Here is a 17527-nt window from a genome sequence, read left to right on the forward strand (position 1 = left end):
TTGAATGTTTCAAGATTGAGCAAGAACTGCCTGCTCTTTTTATTTAATAATTAGGTTTTGAAATGTGTCAGTTTTAGTTTATTTGGGTATAACGTGCACCTCACAACAAATTTAAAGAAGGAACCAAAATGAGGAAAATAATAATCTACCTATAAACTGAACCCATAGCTTGGGGCCATTGCAGTTCACACTCTTACCACTACATTACACACTCCGACAAAACAAAATGCTTTGCTTCTTTCGTTGTCTGAAGCTAGGACGTTGCTAGCTATTTTCATGCAAAACCTTGGGAGGGCAAGCCTTCCCACTTTCCATTGCAATAAACTGTCACATGGTCAGAGGAGCAGAGGGCAATCTCTTTTCATAGTAAGGAGAAATTGCAGCATCAGATTCCAAGAAAATATGCCAAGATTTCTTAAGTAGCTGATCACTCCAAATATAATATGAAAAGGGATCCTTCGAAATTTCAGCTTTTTGGGGAGACACACTTTGTGATATCAGCAAAGGAAGAAAACAATAAAAAACAGAAAAGAAGGGAGAGATGGAATAAATGCAATCCACACAAAATGGAATCCTGGTTGTCAAGGTAATTCCATTTAAGATTAATTCATTCATGGAAGACACTGAAATTTAGGCAACAACAAATAAATGTGGGAGGGGAGGCATTAAGTTGTTGAAGAGACTGAAGGACACTGCTGAAAAAAAGAACTTACAGCAAACCTTGGAAGGGAGACAATTCTTCCTTTTTCAAGTCACAAAGCAACAATAAAGGAATTCTGGATCTGACTCCTGCTTTCAAAATCCAAAATCCAAAAAAGAAAAAAGAAAAGAAAAGAAAAAAAAGAAAAGAAAAAGAAAAGGTCCAGAAATACATAAGGAACCTACTAAACAGTAATGAAAGGCTGTTTCTGACAGTCAGGTCAGAAATGGGAGAACAGGGCAGCTGTCTCATGCTCCCAGAAGCTTCTTGACCATATAACCAGGCATGGAATAAAGGAAAAGGGCCACCATGATGAGAAGTAGAAGAGCCAGGACAATCTTGATAATGAGCCATTTGTAACGGGTACAAATGAGATATCTGATAGACTTGAGTGGGTTCAGAAACCAGATGAAGGATGTGTCTGGGCGACTGAAAAGGAAAAAAGAATAAATATTCAACTGTTGTCTACAACATACCATCCCAAGAACCCCCACTGTTCCATAGCAAATTTGCTTCTTTAAATATGTCAAAGCTACCAAAATAAGCAAGATTTGGCACCTTCTCATTTATCCTATTGTTGGCCTGATGGCGCAAGAAAATTCTTGATGAGAGGCTAAATCAAACACAACAACAAGCCTTGTTCATCACCCACCAAATACTTGACAAATCCTTTTGTATCAGTTAAGGTAAGGTACAAGGGTTAGAAACCTATCCAGACCTTGATGGCCACTATTCATTAATAACAAGCTAACAAAAAAGGTTTTATCTTTTGCAATCTTGCTTCAGAAGCCCCAGTAAAACAGCTTGTCATCCATAAATCCTTGACAGGATGTTGGGATGCATTTTTCCTAACACAAGACTCAGCCATTTGGAAGAGTGTACTAGGTTTACTCCTCAGCTTTTGGAGGGATTTTTGTGAGCTAGAGGCTTTCTGAATTTCCTTTTCTCCTCACCAAGAATTTTATTTTCTTGGATGTTTAGGACTTGAATGTTCAGTTCCATGGCTTGTTTTCAAGCCTAAAATTCCAATCTGCAACGATCTGATACAATCATCCAGAAAACTATCTCTGAACGTGCCACAACTACTCAGTCAACGACATTAGCAAACCCTCATATGTTTGGATAGAAGAACATGCATTCTACCTTGGGGAATGGCAGCATTATAATTTGCAAGCGACCTACCATCCTCACTTCAGCCAGCCTACATTTACAATGGACTTATTGTGGCATAAAATGATACTGTAAGCATGAATAGGTGGAAAAACAGAAATACCCTGGGCAAAGAAGGAAGCCTACTCAGGCCCCGAGAAGTTTCTTGACCAGATAGCCAGGCATAGAGTAAAGGAAGAGGCCAATCATAAGGAGCAAGAGAACGAGGAGAAGGATTTTCAGTAGAAGCCAACGATAGGTATGCCAGATAAAGTAGCGGATGGACTTGAGAGGGTTCAGGAACCAGATGAAGCTGGTATCTGGGCGGCTAGGGCAGGGTGGGGCAAGGAGAAGAGAGAGGCCAACAACATATAAGTAAGAGAAAAACAGGAAAACTGAATGGAGTCATGGGGAAGGACGGGTGATGACAGTAAAAAGGTAAAGGTTCCCCTCATACATATGTGCTAGTCGTTCCCGACTCTAGGGGGCGGTGCTCATCTCTGTTTCAAAGCCAAAGAGCCAGCACTGTCAGAAGACGTCTCCGTGGTCATATGGTCAGCATGACTCAACGCCAAAGGTGCACGGAACGCTGTTACCTTCCCACCAAAGGTGGTCTCTATTTTTCTACTTGCATTTTTTATGTGTTTTCGAACTGCTAGGTTGGCAGAAGCTGGGACAAGTAACCGGAGCTCACCCCATTACGCGGCACTAGGGATTTGAACCGCTGAACTGCCGACCTTTAGATCAACAAGCTCAGCGTCTTACCCATTAAGCCACTGCGTCCTTGTGATGACAGAGGCAGTCTAATTTTGCTTTCTGCCATAGTACCGTGTGTTTATAAACTCTCCCATGGCCTCCCCAATTCAGTATCCACACAGGATACAGGGTATCAGTCTGCTTGGATATCCCTGCTCCCATCATCCTTTCCCATGCACTCACTTGGGTTTTTCCAATGGGTCTGGCTCATTACGAGCCAATCCAGCTGGACATTTCTCAGCTTCCTCAGCTGTCAGCAAATGAAGCTCAGCTTCCACTTTACCCTGCAGGGGGATGAAAAGATCACAGCGAATGAACAAGGCTATGCTTTTAGATAAGATAAAGGTACAGGTGAACTCATTTGTATGATAAGAAGGATATTGTGTAGATATTTGTAGAAAGTATGGAAATGATCTTGATGGAAATATTTATTATGTATTTGTTTATAAAATCAAAGATACATGGGGAGAGGGGGGAGTCGGGGGGAAGGTTTGTTATTAATCAATCACCTCTGTTGCTCTGTTCCCCTACCAGGGCCCCCAAGCTGACTGGCAAAGCCATGTCTTTAGGCCCTTATGAAAAGATAAGAAGGTTGGGGCCAACCTCACATATTTGTTAAAATAGCCTAGCTCTATTACTAAAGCTACAAAGGGTAAACATCTCTTAAATCCACAAGCAACAATAGCAATAGCACTTAGACTTATATATCACTTCAAAGTACTTCACAGTCCTCTCTAAGTGGTTTGGAGTGTCAGCATGTTTCCCCCAACAATCTGGGTCTTCATTTTACCAATCTGGATGGAAGGTTGAATCAACCTTGAGCCGGTGAGATTTGAACTGCTGGCAGCCGGCAGTCAGAAGAAGTAGCCTGCAGTACTACATTTAACCACTATGCTACCACGGCTCTTATGAAAGCATTCATAAGTGGCTCACACACCTGCCTAATTCACAGAAATATAATATATCATATATTATTTATAATCACAGAATTATAATTACAGAAAGGGGAGGAGGTACAGCACAATGACACTTGTAAAAATCTGTTATTATAGCCCATCTCAATAAAATTAGCTTTATCCTTCCCGTGGAGAATAGGTCTGGTCTACCTAATAGCACTGACATCAAATCTTGCAAGTCTTATTATGCACCTCCAGCCCTTTCTTATATTTTTCTGAATTAGGAAATATGTTAGCCACTTACAAACGCTGTTTATTGTGGACTAAAGGTATTTTTACCATTTGTCGCTTTGGTAATAGAGCAAGTATGTCTCCAGCAAGCTCATCTCTCTACCATATTCATCCCTAACACCTACCCATCAATATGAAGAATTGGAAGGAAGCACTGAGCTATTATTATAAAGCCACACAATCCAAGGAATACTCCATAGGAATGCTATTCTATGTGAGTTGTCCTTACTTATAAGTTATTGCTTAGCCCATAATTTCCTTACAGTCTTTCTGGGCCTGTTTAGGGACTTTCCCTTTCACTTCTACAATCTAAAATAATATTTTTCCAATTGTCTTGGCTTTAGGTTTTCTCATTTCTCTCTCTCTCTCTCTCTCTCCTTTAAACAGCAATGCTAGGTCTCCCGCATTAACATTACCGTCATCTCCATTTCATCGTTCTCATTTCGAGCCAAAAAGGGCCACCAGCCCTTCACCCTCTTCTGCTTGAAGATAGAGATCATGGGCACCTCTATTTCACCAGTTCCCAGCTCCATGCTGCACTGCTTCGCTGTCTTAGCACCACGCGGGAAGCGGTTCAAGTCAAGCTCAATGCCTCCTATGGGAGTATGAAGAGAAGGGAAGAATATTGATGATTCCTTTAGCTTTGAGACAAGGGCTGCTAGAGATAAATCAGAATATGAAAATCTTCTATGTTTCTTTGGCTCAACTTTTAAGTTGAAAAGGAACATGGGATTTATAAGGCCCGCTTCTATTTTTATAGGAACATTCCAAAATACTAAAATTAATGAGTCTCAGATTAATGTATGTCATCTTCATTTTAATTGGTGCAATTTGATAAAACAAACTACTGATGACATCCCCACAGTCTTAAACTCTGCTTGTTACTTTTTCCTGAGAGGATTATCCATCATCCCCTATGCCAGCCCATCTTCAGTTTCAGTTGTATTTCTAATCCAGGAACATCTGCCTTCCAGAAGTTAAATCTGATCAGCAATCAAGGCCTCTGACATACCAAGGAAATCATCAGCAGAAAAATGATCAGCATCCCACACTTGTAATGTGAGTCGGGCTGGAATCTTGTATTCCGTTTCATCCCAGGAGAACATAGACTCTTTCTTAGAAATAACAATCTTTTCTTCAGCTGCAAGGTAGTCGAAAGGAAAGATGTAGCGCCAGTTGAAATTGCCCTCTCCTGTCAGTGAGTGGTAGTGGACATCAGTATCCTGTTTGTCTTCTTGCTGGCCCTTCAGCCACCTGCATGAAGAAAAACAAGGAAGTTGATCAGAAGAACGGATGAGATTGGAAATAAAACCAGGCATATCATTGAATGATTGAGTTCATTCTGGGTGAACTCAATCAGCAGTGGAGAGGGATGGCAAAATATCATTTGGGAAGATGGAAAGCTTTGTTTGCAGGGAGATGGAAGATACCATGAGGATGTGGCGTGAATCTACTTCTAATTTAGCACCTTCTCTATGGGTTGGACTGCAAGTCTCATCATCCACAGCCAGCAGGATAATGGCAATGACTAATGCAAACCAAATATTTTTAAAAGGAACCAGTGTAATATAGATATAATTTTAGTGAAAGAACAGATGAGCCATAAAGGAAGAAAAAAAAATCATACTCATGATTAAATGGAAAGTGCAAGAAAGAAATTCAGAAAATGTTGATATAGAGTAGCATTCCTGTAATCTCTGAAGTGGCCTATCTCACAGAGACAAAACAGACTGAGGAATAACCGATTAAAAAGTCTTCTGCTTGAGTGTGACTCCATGTTGTAAGTAACAAAAAGTAGTAGCAAAGACCTCAAAATGCAGCAATCTTTAGAAGTCCAAGTGACCCAGGGGGTACTTTGAATTACTCTGAATGAAGGCAGTCAAATTGTTATTTCACAAAATGACCGCATTGCTTAATGTGAAAGTGATTTTTAAAAATATGTTAAGTAGAATTCACACCTATTCTAAAAGATTTGGAATTGTTCTGTTAAGCAGAGAATGGAAATAGAAAGGAAGTATTTTCCGTAATTTTTCTTTCTCTTGGGTTGTCAAGAGAATGCACATGTCAAGAACATTTCCCATTAGAATTCAAGGAACAACATTCATTTGGGGATACCAGAAGTGTTCATATTTTAATTATGAAACAACCTTGCCTTTCTATACAAACAACACTCTGAACCTCCAAATAAATTCTTGGAAGCTAAAAATAATCATTTTTCAGCTTTGGCCTTGAAATGTTGTCTTTATTACCAGTGTTGAGTTTATGATGGTTTTCAGAAATGACAGTCAAACATCAGGAAATTCTGCCATGATACCAAAATTATTTCATAGATTTCCCCAGGAGTTTCATGCTGAGCATTTGCATGATTCTGCTTGATACAGCTGAAAACAGACCATGTCCTCTGTGAGGCTGATTGTTCCATTGTGGTGAGATTATTTTGCACAAATAAGAGGCTTTGCCTGACATGTCCCCAAATGATTGTCCAAAATGCTCTTCCCATCCTCCAAAGCATGCAATAGAGAAGCAAGCCGTCCTTGTTCAATGCTCCCATCCGCACAATCTCCTTGCCAAGCCAGGCCTCTGCCTTTTGACTGAGAATTGTGGTTCACAAAAAGCAGAACACTCACACTAACACTTCAATTTCCGAAAGCATGCAGAAAGGCAGAAGACAAGAACACTCCACATTCAGTCAGAAATATATATATATATATATAGCTTAGACCGGGTGGTTTGGCAGAAGTGCATCTAACTGGGAAAGTGTAAAAGTACATCTGTGAAATGTTAGGCTGTATCTTGAATGGAAGTCACGTGATTCCCCTGCTCTCTAACAATCAAATCACTGCACCATCATGAATCCCACCAGCAGAAATCTTCATAATGTTCTGCTGTACAACAGCCGACTGGGCTTTTCTATTATTCCAACGTCTGGAGGCCACATGGCATTGGGCTATGCAAATATGGAAGAGAAAATCCAAAATTACTAAGAGGAATGTTTTTTAAGTAGAAAAAAAATCTAAATAGGAATGAGTACTCCTCAAAACCCAATACTGTTTTGTGTTGTATTCGTCAAGAAAAAAAAGACCAGTATTCTCCCTCCAGGATCAGCTCATGAATTGCTTCTGAGTTACTTAGATACACAATTTATATTAAACCACTATCTGGATGCTTGTGCTTTGTTATGAAATTATGTGATCGGGCTTAAAGCCTGAAAATGTAGAATGTGTAACTCTGTAGCATCAGGGTGTGTTAATATAAGGTAATTGGAATAGAGGGGAAAGGGGAGTAGAATGTCCCAGCCCGCAGGCCAGATGAGTCATGTGCTGGCCATGCCCATGCCCGGTTTAGTGAAAACGTAGAATCAGAGTGTCTTAATATAAGAAGTCAACTGGCAGTTGGAACAGAGTTCTTTTCAGGTGGGGAGGGGGAGTAGAACGTCTAACTCCTTAGCATCAGAGTGTGTGAATATAATACTGTATATGAAATACTAATGATCTGGTCATTTCAAAAAAATCTTTCTTACCGAGCACCTAGAAGCCAAGAGGAACATACGTGCCAAATTTCAAGTTTGTAGGCTTTACCGTTCTGGAGATTTCGAGATGAGTGAGTGGTATTTGGCTTTTATATATACAGAAGATTTGCTTGGCTAACAGAAACATTTTGGATATGCCCACTTAGTTTTCTGCTATTGTTTTAGATGTTTCTGATCACTTGCCTTTTCCTATGAAGGTATCTCATAGCTGTTGAAACTAATGATCAATCTATCCCAGGATTGTTTGTCTCACTGGCATTAGCTTATCAGACAGACAGATCTCATACTTCTTCTAGGCTTCTCCCTCCTTCCTCTTTGACATCTCTTTGATTAATTCCTTTGATCATGGCTTGCAAGGGATTGTGTATCCAGTGTTTCCTACTGGCTCAGGCTTAAGTATGACTGAATGTGCATGTGCACTAGAGTACTGACAGTTCCACATATATATGTATAAAAATGTCCCTCTTGATGATCCATAAATAGAAGAACGGGGTTATATAACAAAAAGATGTCCAGTTGTTTTCTTCTCTGTATATGCCACTGATTGCTTTATCATTATGAGATTCTTTGTTTTCCTTCTACTCAGCATATCATGTGTTCATCAGTGTTCTGGTCAAACCAGTGAAACTATGCTAAAGCTCCCACGTCACATAAGAGAGATTGGCATGTGCCTAATAAAATAACTCAAGGGGTTCCTTATGTAGAGACCATCAAACAGTTTCATTTTTTAAGCAGGAGTTACTCTATGATGCACAGATTTTCCAATTACTTGTTCACATTTTTAAGCATGTACATGATGTAGTTGGATGTATGAAACGATAATTGTAAAGAGACTATTCATAGATGGGAAACAAAAGAAGTCAAAACAACAAAAATACCTTTAGATGGTCCAGAATGCTCCTAGTTCACCATAGACTTTATTTTGCTAGGGGAAATTGCTTTGAAAGCAGTTCTTTGGCTCTACCAATACTTGTACTTCCCTACTTTATGAAGAAGTATTGGTAGAGCTCATGGAACTTTATAGAGTTCTTTATGGAAAACTAGGAAAGTACACTAGGCAGATCTAAATGGTGGCACCTCCAACACAGGAATTACAAAGGATCAAAAGTAAACTTCTCTGTGCTTTCTCTTGCTCAAATAGTCCTGCCTCTTGGATGGGCTGAGTAATAAATCTTGGTCAATAACTCCTTATCATGTCTGACTTCATCATCTTCAGGATAACCTCACTGATGTTCTCAGGAATTGCCAAAAGCTCATACCGAGCTATCACGCACAGCAGACAGTGGCACACAAGTACAAAAACATACAAAACATAAGAAAGGGGCAGGACAGAGAAGCAAAGTATCCATTACTGCTGCCTGCACAGAGCAGATGCTTTGCCTATGAAACAATCAGCCATCATCTGCAGAGACCTGAGAGCCAAGCGGCACCAAAATCACAGAAAGCTCACACACAGAATACCCAACTGGCCTTGAGGGGCCGCATGTACGTACCCCCGGACAAAAATGTCACTGGATTTCTCGCCAGTGAAGTAATCATCGTCCTCCAGGACTACCTCATCAGTGTTCCAGATTATTACTCTAAGTTCATATCTGGCAAGGAGGAAGGAAGGGAGACAGGGGTGAGCAGAGGAGAGGAAGGATGGAGGTGGATCTTGAGGGTATAAGGTTGCCAAGAAAAATAACGTGCATATACTTTTAAGACATCCACCCCCACCCAGGAAGATTTGAACTGCTTGAACAAGACCATTATATCTTGGGCTTGTTTAGTTTCCTCTGGGATTCCTCAAATTCAAAGTGCCCCCTACTTCTCCAAAGAAACAGCAGATATCCTTTCAATCCAAATTTGCTTTTATTGACTAATCACAGGCCACTATATGTTTGGCAACATAGTTAGAGAGTTTGCTATTAAATAAGCTTATGTTAGTCAGAATAGGGTGGGCACCAAATGACATCCTTTTGATTTTGTCCATAACCCACCCTCTAACAAGGTAAGGTTCAAATTCCCATGCCTTGACCCAATCTGTTTTATTTTTGAGATGTTGTTCCAAAACAGTGTAATTTCCCACCAAAGTTTAAGGTGGGCATCTGGGAGAAAAAATAATTCTTATTAACACTGCTTCCTTATTAATCTGTACAGAAGTAACTGTAACATCATTAGTAATAATGATGTTCTGCGTGTATACATATACTATATATATATATATATATATATATATATATATATATATATATGTATGTATGTATGTATGTATGTATGTATGTATGTATGTATGTATGTATGTATGTATGTATATGTATATAATATAAGACTTTTGTATGTACATTATATATATATATATATATATATATATATATATATATATATATATATATATATATATATATATATATATATATATATATGTATATATATAAGACTTTTGAGTAGTCAACTTGGATAATCAACTCAAGAAGTGCCCAAGAATTCCCATCCAAAATCTCTCTAAGGTAGCATCTTGCTTCCAACAGTAGCAACCAGATGCTCATAGATAACCCATCAAGAAAAGCCTGAAGACAACTGCTCTCTGCTATCATCAAAAATGGTGATAGATGATGAATTTCACTATTCTCTCTTATTTAGGATTATCCATGCCTCCAAAACATTTAGAATAAATTGTTTATTCATTTGCAATTCATGAATCAAATGCAATTCATAAATCAGTGACCATGTTTAGCTTTCCGCATAAACTAAAAAAAGTGTGGCTTAATTTTAATAAAGGATTCATTAAAGCAGGGGTCTCCAACCTTGGTAACTTTAAGACTTGTGGACTTCAACTCCCAGAATTCCTCAGCCAACAAAGCTTAAAGTCTTAAAGTTGCCAAGGATGGAGACCCCTGCATTAAAGCATTGTCTTCTTTTTTTCTGGCTCACGAGGAAGCTTGAACAAAGATTGGAGCCACTTTAATAGATAGAAGAAAAGGCTGAACTTATACATGTGAAGCATGACAATCAATCTGTCTTGTTCCAACAGAAAAGTCATCTCCAAAGACTGTGCAGAACTTCACATCTGAATTCAAAGCAGTGCTTTGAGTTATAGGCAGGGATTCATAGTGCATGTGTAGTAATTCCTTAAACCAAATTGATCTTTTCCTGGGAAATGCATCTTTTCCTACAGAATCAGTTTTTAAAAATGCTATAAACATGTTTTTCTCTATCTATTCAATTATATATAAAAACACTGATAATTACAATTTTATCTTTTCTCTCTCTCTCCTATTTCTCAGTTCCAGTCATACATTACTCATCCTTTTGCACCTGGAGGATGTCTTGTTTCTCCAGCATGCACTGACCCCATCAGACTTAGGACTTTCCAAGTAGAATCCCACCCCCCTCACCCAAACTAGGGCAAGGCATTACTTCTTTGGTTTCCGTGGTGAGATGTCAATGGCAGGGCCTGGTGCCGGCATGTCCATCGGGAACATGTCCACCCATAACTCCAGCCGTCCCTGCAATATTGGAAAGACCCAGTTATTGGTTCCTGATGCCGCCATGGTTAACTTCTTACCACTGGATTCCATTTTCAGGCTTCCACTGCTTCTTTGTTTATCTTCTCTATTATAAACCCCTGTTCATCCCAATATTTTATAAACACAAGATTAGCCAGGTTTGAATTGTCCATTTTGAATTATGGACAGTGGAACTCTTCTTTGAAGTACATCAACTCAACTCAAAGGGAACATCCCTCCTTCATTGCTTTCTCAGTCCAGTGTAATTAGCTTTCAGAGATACATTGCTTCAGAACATAGAGGCTCTAATAAGTAAGTCACTCATATTCTACCAATCTATTCAATCAATTGGTGGCTCATGGAACACATGTGTTCTTTCAGAGAAACTTGTTACCGTAACCAAGTTCACACTCCTAATTTCCACCTTCTTGCCACTGAACAGTTGTCATATTAATACACTAATAAGCTAAACAGTGGACTCTCCTTCTGCCCAACTGATTAAAGCTGGGAAAACTGTTTCTCTAAACCAGGGGTGTCAAATTGGCAGCTGGATGTATCACACGGAGGCCACGCCCACCCCAGCTCCACGAATGGGGAAAACATTGCAAAATGTCAGGTGACAGCTAAGTGACACAGCGAGTTTGACACCCGTGCTCTAAAGGGTTACTAAGCTCTTTTACCTCTCAGCATCAAAATGAAAAGAACAAGAAGGAATAGTAGCTGTGCCAAGTAGGACTGAAGACATTTCCAGCCTACAGAATGATGTCTTTTGTATCTCTAAGGAAAAAGCTATCAAGAACTATGCCATCCAAAAGTTGATGGTAGTGCACTTTAAGATAGCTCTGAAGTGAATAACTTCAATTCCTATCCAAGCTTTGTGTAAAGCTTCCCTAATGTGTTAGCTATGCAGGATGAAGAACTGCTCCCATTTAAATCTAAAAGGACTGTACACCTCCTCCTAGGTTCAGGCCTCCAAGTCCTATGTTGTGACCAACCCTAAAGCCCATCAAAGGAGACAGTTTTATTGGATCAGTTCCTAATATTGACTCTATACATTTCATTTACAAATGAAAAAAAAGAAAGAAAGAAAGGACTCCTCTACAACCAGTGTGGACTTCTACTCATAAAAGATTATAACGGTAAACTCTTTCCAAAGCTTTTTAGAAACGCCCTTTAAATGTTGAGTATCACAACATCTTAGGACTGTCTCAACAATGATCTGATCAGACTCAGAGGTATTAAGAAATGTCATAAGTTTATGCAAGAAAGGTCTTTAGCGTAATGCTTAGACTTTATAAGAAAGAGTATAAGACACAAACAGAAGTTATAGCAGAATGCAGATACAATTGAGGTGCTAGGCCAATAGAACACTGCATGGGGAGACAACAATATTGCTAAGTACCTGTTCAATGCCTGGCTTGTCTGGGTTCAGCAATGGCCTTGTTTCCACATGCTCAGGCACTAATTTGCAGCCCACACGGGGGATTTCTTCCCAGTGGTGCAACACAGTCAGTGCCAGATGCTCATCTGTCTGCTTTTTCTGACCTGCAAGCATGGAGAACACAGCAAAGACTCGAGGCAATGAAAGAATGCAACCAAGGTTGGTTCTGTTATTTATTTATGCCTTCCTCATCCATACAGATGCTGGGCAGGGTACAAGTTCAAAAACCAAGTCACCCCATGAAAGCCAAACACAATTAAATATACCACAATAAAGGATTATATTTGAAAAAGTGTGTTTGAATAATGGGGTCCAAGTAGAATGAAAGTAATCCAAATTTTGGGTTAAGATTAATGAAAAGTTTTCACATGCATCTTCTGAAAATTAAATAAATTAGTAAAATGTTGCTTGTATTGAATAACTTAATTTTATTTATTAATCACCGAAGGAGAAAGAAGATAAAGTGAGTAACAGAAAGTTGCCTTATCTCTTTCCTTCATAACTCAAGCTACTGCATAGTCTCATTCTTGATTTAACATTTCTCTAATAATTGTGGACATTTTCAAGTATATCTTTACAGCCACAAGAGTGAAGATTTTGATTTTTGGAAGATAAACCTTTAATTCTCAGGATTCTGAATCTATGTTTACTTCTAAAGTCAATCTTTTTACAGTATAATAACACAATTTGGTTATAAAATAATACAAGGTTATGCTTCATAAACTCATACATCATGCCTTGATTTTCAGCACTTACCATTTTCATCCTCTACTTCAGTGGGGCCGGTGAAGACTCGATTGGTTACCTTCACTCTGCCTCCAGGGCCATAGTGGGGACCATCAACTTTTCCTTCTTTACAAAGCTTGAATAGGATTTGGGTAGGCTTTTGGGGGTCTCGCCACGTATTATATCCATGGCTGTGGAGAGAAAGATTGTCGGATCAAGTCCTCAGGTCTGTAAATTTGTAATCCCGCCTTTAACAGATGCTCTTTTAAAATCAGGATGCTGTTTTATAAGATTGCATTAATAAGTGGAAGAATGATTTATGACCATAGAAGTATTTCTTGATATACAAATAAAACCAAGATCTCACCTTAAATAAGTCTGGATCTGAAACACTATTCTCACTTGCACTTCTCACTACTTACCTTAGCTGACTACACATGATAGACAAAGGGGATACAGCTAATGCTTTCAACATGCAAAGCAAGTGCTTTATCTGTTGAAGTAGGGCATATGTGCCAAAATCCTATTAGATTTTAGACAGAATTTTTTTCTGTCTCTTCTATCTATCATGAGCAGTCAGTGTTGGATTAATAAGACTAACAGTATGACTTGATGAAAAGAACTTCCTTTATTCCTAAAAACATTATACGTTTGTTTCTTAAAATACTCAAACTCACATGGCAGTCTGATCAATAAGACTTCCTAAGACATAGGCAGGTTTGAAAGTCAAAGATGTGATTTATATCTTTCCAAAAATACAAATTTAATAATATTTTCTTATTAAAAGGTAGGTCCATAATTTGGGTGAGAAAGGGCTAGCTTTTGGGAGCCTCATTAGAACATTATTTTAACATTATTATTTTAACATTTTAAAATAATGAGAAAATTAACAATTCTTACAGAGCATAGTTCCAAGAAATGCCACATGTTGCTCTATGCTTGCTGTAATACCGGTTCTCCAGATCTATTTTTGTCTCACCAATCAGATCATCCGAGCCCACCAAGTCCCAATCATAAATAGCCACCGTCAACATGGATTCCATAGGGAATGTAGCCTCAATGTCAAAGGATCTATAGGGGAGGAAACAGAAACAACGGTAAATGGGATCAACTTTTCCATGAAATGGAGAGTTTTATGCAGAAACCTAAAAGACATCCTTTGGCTATTTTGAAGAAAATTTGTTCCTGAGGTATGCTTATGGCTAAAATGAGCAACAAAATGTAGAACTAAAAACAAAAACTTGGAGAATTCAGGGCTGCACTAAAGTTAGTTCATTAAACTCATGCCATTGCACATGTGCTCCTATTTTTCACGGTAGCATCTAGTAACTTGTTTTTTTTAAGTACACAAATAACATCTAAATGCCTTAACTGGCTTCCATGTAATCCTGTAGTATTTAACACTCATTCTGATTCACTCTTACTTTCCAAATACTGGGTTCAGCTGTTTAGAGATGTAATTCTCCTTGTCTTTGATATCTGTCTTTCCCAGTTTGATGACAACATAAGGGTCAGCTTTGCCATTGATGTCAGCAGGATGCAAATCAGTAGCCTGGAAGGGAAGTCAACCAACAATCAAGAGAAAAAGACTTTTAAGTGGTGGTACTTCCTATATGGCAGGAACTCCCCAAAGTGGTCAATATCAACCCTCAAGGGTTGATGGGACTATCCATTACTGTTGTGGTTGTTGTTATTTGTAGTATTTATTAAATCAGTATTTATCTAATTATATTCATATAATAAACGTTTGTGGATTAATGAACAATCTGAAACTTCACGAGGGAGCCGATGAACTGAAAAGTTTGGGATACTTTGCTCTAAAGGAACTTTTCTCAGAAAGTTTTACCTACTACTTTTAGTGTTACAAAAAGACATTTTTTAGTCTCTCAAACATATTAAATTTAGAGTTTTTAAAACCTAATTGCTTTACTGCTATTTTTAATTGTGATTTTATGCTGTTTTCATTACTCATGATAATTGCTGGTCCTGATTTTCATGTTTACTGCTTTAATAATGCATTGTCACTGAGTACACATCAGTTTGGTTTTTGGGTGATCTAGAAATTAAATCAAGTGTTAAGCTGACAAAGCAATCCTGATAGGGACACAAGGAGTTCTTCTACCTCTTTGGCTGGCCATTAGATGGAATATTTTGGGTTTCTCAAGAAGTATAGAAGTTAGAAAACAGAGGCCTAGAAAAAGTGAGTGCTGGGAAAGGAAAATCCTTAACAGTCAAACGTACCAGACTTTAGGGCACATCTGCTCTAGAATTGGAACTTCAAAATTTTGCCACCAATCAGAACATCCCTCTCTTTAGTTGGCCCAATAACCAGCTAGAACATGAACCCCACTAACAGAGCAAACATGTGTATAGGGGCCAGCAAAATAGCATACATTTATTACTCCTAAATCCTAATAGCATACATTTATTAGTCCTAGGGCCCTTTTTATTAATTTCCTTCTTCTCTCTACCACCCCCCCTCCAATTCCAATCTTATAACAATCTTAAGTATTTTCCTAATTATTCAGGGAAAGGCATAGCAACAAATCATTTTTCCTAAAATGTGGGGAGTCAGTACTCAATAACAAAGAGCAAACCAATGCTGAGACTTTCTAGATAACACATGGAAGTCCAAACAGAGGTGGGCGGCATATGAATTAACAACCAGTTCGCCCAGCACCAAAAATGTGAGCCTTCCGCACCTGCGTTTTGCTTGCACGCATGCACACAGCTTAAAAAACGCAACTAAATAGGACAGCATAGCACCAGGGTGTGTGGGCTGGCCCACCTGCAGGTTGCAACTACCAGTTTGCCCGAACTGGTCTTGACTGGGAGCAGCCCACCCCTGAGTCCAAACCTTCAGAAGAGGAAAAGTTCACCGCTCAGAGCTGGAATGGATCTGAGAACAAAATGACCTTGAAAGATGTATCTCACTTGCTCTCACCCTCACAATGTAGACCCGGACCAACACATTGATGGGATCATTGTTTGGAATTCCTTGGAACATGCCAAATGTAGGGTCATATCCAGCCTCCTTGGTGATATCATCGGGAAGAGGCACTTTATAAACACACAGGGACCCCTGGGAATGAGAAGACATAATTTTAGCCCAATTAAAAGTCCATCTAGGTTTGGACAGAGAAGGCAAGAAGTTACTAAGTTCTCTTTCCCCATCTTCTGGCAACAGCACCAGGCCCTTCTGACACTTTAAAGTTTAAACAATATAGTAGAATCAAAGTTTTTGTGACTCTAATGGAATTACATCACACTTGGGGATATTTTAAACTAAAAAAAAGATGAAATGTAATAAATAAGTAATTTGCAAAAACGTACGATTTCCACAGGAGAGCTGTATTTAAGGAGACATTATTTTTTCAGCTGTTGGAATGGTGACAAAATATTTACCTACTCAGCAAAATAGTGGGAAAAAAATATTCCTTAGTGCTAAACTAGCGTCATGACAATGAGCACATATTGCATATTTTGTTTTTGCAATCTGCAAATGCTGTGATGCAAGTTTGACTGATGGGGGTACTGGGAATGATTAGAGCAATTCCAAACAATTCTTTTATTGGCCATTTTTTCCTCTAGTGTAGACGAGAGAAATCACGCTTTTCTCTGCCCAAAGCAAATGCGAGAAGGGATGCACTGTGTATATATGGGAGAAGAAATAGCATTTCAAAGACTTGTTCTTTTCTTTAATTTGGATTAACATTCCTGATTTATCTATCTGTCTTTTCACTCATTCCATTAATCTTGCTAAATTCCCTTTATCCTTCTTTTAAAACAAGACCAGTTTAACTGAACACATTCTCTTTTCCAAGTCAAAAGAGGATTGAAATAAGTTCCTTTCTTTGCCTCTCTGGCTTGCCAATTAGTCTACCAGGATTAATGAAATTGGAAGTAAGTTTAAGTGGAATTTCACGCTCACTTTGAATCTTCCCACAATGCGATCTTCATCTGCAGAATTGTCGTCATCATCTCCAATCTTCCCACGAAGGAGGTTAAAAGTATGCAGCCAGTCCTCAAAATTATCAAACTCTGTCTCCAGTTCTTTGTGATACACCTAAGATAGTATGGAGCAAATAACATAATTTGGGCCTCTGGCTATTATGATCATATATTTTGACTTATTCAGAAGCAATAGTACTTATTGGTCAAAATTAAGATATTTTGCTAACACAGGAGGCATGATGCACAGACATGCAGGTTTTGGTATGTTCGGGTCTTTTCCCGTGTAAGATTGGAAGTATTTAGGCAATGTTTTGATGAGATCTCACTCATCATCTTCAGGCTTTGGCTTTGTTCTTATGTGAGCAAAGTGTTTACTCACGTAAGAACTTTGCTCACATAAGAACAAAGCCAAAGCCTGAAGATGATGAGTGAGATCTCATCGAAACATTGTCTAAATACTTCCAATCTTACACGGGAAAAGACCAATATATATATATATATATATATATATGTGTGTGTGTGTGTGTGTGTGTGTGTGTGTGTGTATATATATATAAAGAGAGAGAGAGAGAGAGAGAGAGAGGGAGAGAGAGAGAG

The 17527-nt window shown here is 38.7% G+C and overlaps 1 protein-coding gene across 1 annotated transcript in view; it reads right to left on the reverse strand.

Moving 5' to 3' along the window:
• Positions 1-921: 921 nt before the first annotated feature.
• OTOF (otoferlin) overlaps positions 922-17527 on the reverse strand; it is a 214156-nt gene continuing 197550 nt past the window's right edge. The window contains exons 36-47 of the mRNA XM_058164751.1: positions 16908-17042; positions 15921-16058; positions 14401-14528; positions 13877-14047; positions 13007-13167; positions 12212-12354; positions 10721-10809; positions 8815-8913; positions 4805-5046; positions 4209-4387; positions 2789-2889; positions 922-1129 (exon numbers count right to left, since the gene is read on the reverse strand). Coding sequence (XP_058020734.1) covers positions 949-1129; positions 2789-2889; positions 4209-4387; positions 4805-5046; positions 8815-8913; positions 10721-10809; positions 12212-12354; positions 13007-13167; positions 13877-14047; positions 14401-14528; positions 15921-16058; positions 16908-17042 — 1767 coding nt within the window. The 3' untranslated portion in view covers positions 922-948. The remainder of the gene's footprint in view (positions 1130-2788; positions 2890-4208; positions 4388-4804; positions 5047-8814; positions 8914-10720; positions 10810-12211; positions 12355-13006; positions 13168-13876; positions 14048-14400; positions 14529-15920; positions 16059-16907; positions 17043-17527) is intronic.

The sequence above is a fragment of the Ahaetulla prasina genome, chromosome 1 (assembly GCF_028640845.1).
Source record: "Ahaetulla prasina isolate Xishuangbanna chromosome 1, ASM2864084v1, whole genome shotgun sequence".
In the NCBI taxonomy this organism is placed as follows: Eukaryota; Metazoa; Chordata; class Lepidosauria; order Squamata; family Colubridae; genus Ahaetulla; species Ahaetulla prasina.